The sequence below is a fragment of the Parasteatoda tepidariorum genome, chromosome 6 (assembly GCF_043381705.1).
Source record: "Parasteatoda tepidariorum isolate YZ-2023 chromosome 6, CAS_Ptep_4.0, whole genome shotgun sequence".
Classification (NCBI taxonomy): Eukaryota; Metazoa; Arthropoda; class Arachnida; order Araneae; family Theridiidae; genus Parasteatoda; species Parasteatoda tepidariorum.
In genome coordinates, this window is record NC_092209.1 from 25,352,586 (window position 1) to 25,359,391 (window position 6,806).

Here is a 6,806-nt window from a genome sequence, read left to right on the forward strand (position 1 = left end):
AGTAATTTCTATATTTATTGACATGTATATTAAGCCTTTTAATTAAAAATAATCCTTTTAAAAATATTATATAATTTAAAACAAAAAGGAATTTTATAGTTTAATGAACAAATTGTGTTAATTCAGAAAATAGCTTGTCTGTACAAATTTCTATGAAATCAAACTAATTCAAATAATGTTATCTTAACAGATTTTAACAAAGTTCCTGAAGGTAACAATTTTGCTTTCATATGTTTCTACATGCTACTGCAACAAGTCAGCTATAGCAGATTAGCCATCTTTCTTAAATTTCTTATTTCCAAATTCTTATATTTGCATTTCAGACAAATAAAAGATTGTTAATAAAATCAATGGATTAAAAAAAGTTGTATTAACTCTTTTACTTTTCACCATCTCCATTAATTTAAGTAAATTTGTAAATTAAGATTGATAGGTATTAAACAAAACAAAAAAGTATGTATTTGCGACTAATATTTATTTATCATGGAGAATCTATAAGACTGGCATTGCTAACATAACAATTATTTTAACTTTTATGCAACATTATGAATAAATAATAATAACATGCCTTTTTTTATAAAATTTTTTATTCAAAAATCACATAACAAAAAATAGAATTCAATTTTCTTTGTATCTGAACATTTAGATACAGAAATTTTCAACAGATAGATAAAATATGAAAAGGCAATTTAATTTCATACATAAGGCACAAATAAAGTGCATAGTGAATTATTAAAAACAATCCTTAAGCAGAAAGGTTGACTAATATCTATATTGATATATAAATATATCCTGAGAAATAATGCCCAAATTATTATTATTTGAAGCTTAAAATAATAACAGAAAATTATGAAACTGGACTAAAACTTTAAAATCTTAATTTTTCTTAACTTGTATAAAATTGTTTTTTACTATTTTTAAAGTAATTATATCCATTTAGATATATGTTTGTTTAAATTAAATCTTTCTTAAACTTATTAAATGTGTTGCTTTAATATATAGTAAAGAAAAACTTGATTAATTTTTTTTCATGCCTTCTGGTTTAAATTAATTTGTTCTTCATTTGAAATCTAACTGATAAAATAATTCTTTTCTTTACAAATTCATGAAGGTATTGTACTGAAATAAAAATAACAATGATTTTTTTTTTCTGAGTGATTAATCTGAAATAAACACATAATAGTTTTAATTACTTTAGTTTGATCTAAAAACTATTTTAGTTCAAAATTCTAAAATTATTTTAGTTTGATCTTCTAAACTATACAGTAAAAGTATTTCAGTTATGATATTGTTTTTAAATAATAGGCAAAATTAATAAAATCTAAAATATCTTTGATTTGGAAATGCAAGAAGAAAAAAAAATTCTCAATTAAATAAAAAAGTTAATTTAAAAAAATCTTTGATAAAAGAATATGTTAAATTATTTCAACTACTACATAAAAAAGCATAATTATAAAAGTATATTGACAACAGGCCTTCATGACTAGAAAATGTATCTATAAAGAATTTTACGTTCCTGAGTATCATTCTTTTCTAAGTCCGCATGTTTATTCAACAGTGTCCTTGTTTTCCTTTAGCTACTTCCTTACGAATGTAGGCAATATTATCTGCTGTGAGGCCTAAACTTTTGCATTCAGCATCAAATGCTTCCAAACTATTCTCTCCTACAATGTAGCCATTCAGTTTGGCTGCAAGGGTGGAATTCACAAGATCTTGCTGTTTTATACCCAAGCTTTTAAACAGTGCTTTGTGGTGAGTTTGAAGAAAGTACTTCTGATGATAACTGCAATAAAAAATTCAAATTTATTATGAATAAATTTCACATGAGGATAATAAAGTGTGCTTTGTATTATAATTTCAGATTTAGAAGGGAAAAAATGAATAAACCTATCATGACATTTAAATTTCATGTATCTTTAGCATATATTTGTAATTGATGCATAAAGATAAATTTATTGTTCATTAGAACCACCAGTTCTGAAAAAGTGTTCTGTCAAGCCCAAGGGTTCTGCAGAAGGACCAAAGTAAAAAAAAAAAAGAGAAAGAACTATGTAATTATCTTTTCAGGAAGCATAGCATTTTTAAAAAGTGCTTAATTTTCCCTTTTCTGAAATGTGATATTTTTCCTTACCATGTGGATTTTCGCCACAAATTATGCAAAAAGACATTGTTCTATTCAACGTTTTTACAATTAATTCAACCCCAATCTCTTTCGGGGTACTGCTGGTCTGTAGTGTATGAAAACACCATTTGTTTTACATGTTTGAGGAAATACTTGCGGCTTCTCACTTGCGTATACTGAGCTGGATTCAGTGGTAAGGATTTTTGTCTCTCATGTGCAACCCTGCTGCATTTTGCAAGAGATTCTCAATTTCAGACTTCATTTTCTGCCCTCTGTAATAGAATCGGAAAATCTCTCGAATTTTTGCTGATTACGGGGACCAACTAAACATTGTCAATTCTTTTCCTCTATTAGTAATAGAAAATTTCATTTCTTTTGTTTATTTCATTACTTGTGACATGCCATCGTCTTCGTCACTGCAAATAAAACCATCAATTGTCAACCTTGTTTGATAATGATATTTTTCAAAGTGCTTAAAAATATTTTTTGAGTGCTTGAAAAGTGCTTATTTTTTAATGATGAACTTGGCTATGCACCACCTCTTTTAATATCGGAAATTATATTGCAATGCAATCACTACTTTATTTAATATTTCGGTTATTTTTATTAAATTGTTCAAGTAAAATAAGAGAGTAAAAAGAAGTAACAAAGTTTAATTAAGGATATATTTTCTAATGACATATTAAAAAATTATGTATCGATAAGAATTGCATCATTATTTTCCATTGAACTTTTCAATTCAAAAAAGAAATAACTAAATTAAATAATAAAAAAATATGTTTTCCTACAAATTAATTTCATTATTAATAAGAATTCATTTCTGTAAAAACTAGAATTCAGAGTTAATTTTTTTTATTTATCTAAAACTTGTGTATATACCAAAAGTAATTTCAGAACCAACTAGATACCACTCCAGGTTAGTAAATTGGCCTGTTTCATATAATAACTAATTTTAAGATTATTAATTACCTTCTTCTCATTAAATATTCCCAAAATAATTAAAATTCCTAAATTTATATGTTCACATTTGCAAATTAACTTTATAATTGCAGCTGGGGTTCCATTAAAAAAATTTCAATTGTTAAGGGTTCCACGGCTGAAAATAATTTATTTAATTATTTGGTGCAAGCATATTTGCTGAAAGATTTATGTTGAGAGAAATTTACATAGCAAAATCCATTGAAGAATAAATAAAGAAAAACAAAGAGCAAACTACATCATTCTTTACAAAATAGTTAACTAGTATGTACATTTATATTTCTAGATAGTTTTATACTTTAGGAAATGATATATATATATTTTAATTTTTTCTATTTTTAAGTAATTATTTAAGTCTATTTTTAAGTAATTATTATTTATTTTTAGTAATTATTATAATATTAGTAATTATTATAATAAATCATCAAAAGCAGCATTGAATAAGTCACCAAATCTGATTCATTCTACAGAAAAAGAACACTGTTGGTATAAAGGGTATCTAAATTTAAACCTCTATTAAAATATCAGGAAACCGGAATTAAAATATCAGTATTTTTAAATGCTAAAACTAATGATTAAACTTAATAATTAAAATAAGTGCACTATACTTCTTATCAGAATAGTGCACTAACACTATTATAGTCTATTTTTGAATGTTATTTTTCTTTTAAATTACAAATTAACACATTACTTGCCATACTGAATCATAAACTGAGAGTAAAAGTTATAGCTTTCTAAAATTTACCACTTTAGTTTCACTTAATTTGAAAAATCAGCCTAAATTGTGGTACAAAGAATTAAAATCGGTATTTAGATTGACAATAATTAACTACTCATAGGTGATACCTGTAATAGTAACTGATTAGTTATAATACAGCAAATAATATTGGTCTTAAATATTAGAATACTATTTTTTAGAAAAACTACTTAATAGTTTCAATAATTTTGGTTATATTTTTTAGTCATGATATATAATATAAATCATTATAGTAATATATAATGTAAGTATTGTTCATCTAATACTATAACCCCATGACAAAAAAGAAACTTGTCCCAAGTTTTTGACAGCTTTCATCAGATTTCAACAGATTATGACATTTTCGAACTCTAAATGACATAAAAAATCTAACCCTGGTTGTACCTTAAAAAAATCCCTGTACGCACTATAATATTACACACTTTCTCAAATTAAGAAGGTTTAAATGCTCTTAAAAGGCCACTTGATATATTCATTAACTAAATATAAAATTTAGCCTAAATTTAAAAAAATAAATAAATATACAATATTATAGAAAATAAACCATACTCTTCAGCATTATAGAATTTGTCAAAAGCCTCTATTGCAGTAGCAACAGATCGACCAATTTTTCCCTCTATTTCCTTCTTGCTCTCACATGCTATATTTTGTTCTTCCGAATCTCGATAGAAAACAGCGGATCGGTATTGACGTTTGTGTAGTTCAGTTGGATCGTGACTGTTCCAGAAATGGTTCAGAAGAGTTTTGAAATTTGTTTCCGTAGGATCATAATCAACTTCTACTGCTTCAGTGTGATCACCTCTGAAATGGAAAAATTAAAAAGCAACATATTAATGGTACGTAAAAGCAAAGACACATGTAAAATTTGAAATTATTAATTATTACAATTGTAATTATTATATTGCAGGGGTCCGTTTTTGTAAAATTGTGAAAAAATTACTCGTAATTTGTGAATATAAAATAAAGGTTAAGTCACATTCTTTCAACCAGGGTCCAGCTTTTATGAATTTGTGCAAATAGGGTCCTGTTGTTGCAAAAAAAATTTCAAGGAGTTTTTAAATTGTAAAGAGATACGAGATTATGCTCGGCACTGTAAAATTATAATAAAAAAAAATTAAATTTTCAAAAATAAACAGCAATTGTTGCTTCAAATTAGAGATGCAACATGCAAATATTTGGTATTTAGCCTATAATGCTGAGCGTTGAATATTCATTTTATACGAATAAGAAGCGTGTGCTGAAGACAAAACTTAATTTGTTTACATCCATCTTTCTTGTCCCCCCCTCCCCCCCGGGAAGGACTTATTCGATTAACAAAACAATAAGATAAATAAATTTGTAAAGAGACCAATTGAAAGAAAAATCATTTTGTGAAGGGTCCGTTTTTAAGAAAAGATATTTTGTGAAGGGTCCGTTAACAGACCCAAATTTCCACCAAACAGATCCCTGGATTGATATTGTTTATTATAAAATTAAACTGGTTACTTGGAATTAGTCTTCTTGGTTTTGGAAAAATTAGAACTAGCCGTAATTTGGTTATTATCATCCTACATCCAAACAGCTAAAAATATTTGTTCACAGAATTTAAGACTTAAGTTTATGTTCTTTTGCTTTCTGATAAAGAAAGGAAATTAAGTTTCAGAATATTTTGATAGAAGAAGAAAAAATGAAATTTCTTTGATTATTTATTTCTTGACTCGATCAAATTTATAGAAAACAGACAACTAGCCATCTCTTTATTTTGTGACATAGCAAAGTTAAATGCTTATAGCAATAATATAAATATTGCCAAAATCTAATCAAATACTGGTTTTGAAACCTGCTTGTTCCTCTCCAAGCAATGCTTATTACATAACAGAACAGGTTCAACCTCTTTCCTGATTCAGAATAACAACAAAACCTGGTGCAAATACAAAGAAAAAAAGGGGAGATTTCCATATCATGATCAGTGGAAAAATAATTGGCAACTTGCAGGCAGCACCCACAAGAAACTAAACAAACATCACAGAAAGGGACCAATTCAAAAGGTATAACTTAAAAAGTTATGGAGGCATATTTTCGTGTCGTGATCGGCTGCACCAACTGCAACCACCAAACGGTTTTAAGCTTGTAAATTCAAAATATATATAAAAAAACAAGTAGAGGTTTTCTTGGGGGTAACTACGAGTTATACCCTTCAAGTTGGTCCCATTTTGTGATGTTCTTCTTAGTTTCTCGCTAGTCGCAGCTTCGACAGACTTAGCGATTATTCTGACACAGATCACGATGCGGAAATCCCGATTTCTTTAATGCAATAAAGTTGAATCTTAAAACAGTTTTCTAGAAAAAGTTACTTACAAATTCCTGTAAGTCGGATTTGGTAATGTGCCACTGGTATAACCACAACGAGTAAAATGAACACCTTTTTGACATCCAAATGTTGCATCTGAGTGCCAAAAACACCCTAGTGCAAAAGTAGCAGTTTTTAAGTTTAAATTTTGGTCAGTTGACATTTTTTGTCTAGCTGCCTCCAAGATTTTTTGATTAGCAGACGATGATGAAATAGCAGCCCCCATTTTAGAGCGTTGCCATATTTTTTCTCAATTTTGAAATAAAATAGTTTATTAAACTGTTTCTTCACAAAGGAGCATTCGCTTTCGCAACACTCAAATACGCCATCTAGTGAGAAGACTGGTTCCATGTTTAACCCTCCTTCAATATTGTTATCCACACTATTCACAGGATTTTTTTGGGGGGGAGGGGAGCATTTTGTCTTTTAACAAAATTTAAACATCAACATTTGTACATTACATTTGTACAACAAATACATTTGTATTTTATAAATATTTTTCTGCTCTTTAACGTTGTTTGCCTTAGTTTGAATCAAAATTTAGTTTATTACTCAAGTCAATAATGCCATTTTTCTCCTTTTCAGTCCCCACAGTGGACTGATCGTTAAATCACGGTTCC

The 6,806-nt window shown here is 27.7% G+C and overlaps 1 protein-coding gene across 1 annotated transcript; it reads right to left on the reverse strand.

Annotated features, from left to right (window-relative positions):
- Positions 1-454: 454 nt before the first annotated feature.
- On the reverse strand, positions 455-6,505 carry LOC107457029 (methionine sulphoxide reductase A). The gene is made up of 3 exons (XM_016075066.3): positions 6,195-6,505; positions 4,407-4,658; positions 455-1,783 (listed from the first exon to the last, which is right to left on the reverse strand). The coding sequence occupies exons 1-3, from the start codon at positions 6,410-6,412 to the stop codon at positions 1,552-1,554; spliced, it is 702 nt and encodes a 233-aa protein (XP_015930552.1). The 5' UTR covers positions 6,413-6,505; the 3' UTR covers positions 455-1,551.
- Between the last annotated feature and the right edge of the window lie 301 nt (positions 6,506-6,806).

Coding starts and splice junctions, on each gene's coding strand:
- LOC107457029 (XM_016075066.3), bottom strand. CDS start 6,412: ATGGGGGCTGCTATTTCATCATCGTCTGCTAATCAAAAAATCTTGGAG. Junction 4,659..6,194: donor AATCCGACTTACAGGAATTT/GTAAGTAACTTT, acceptor TTTCCATTTCAG/AGGTGATCACACTGAAGCAG. Junction 1,784..4,406: donor AAATTCTATAATGCTGAAGA/GTATGGTTTATT, acceptor TTTTTATTGCAG/TTATCATCAGAAGTACTTTC.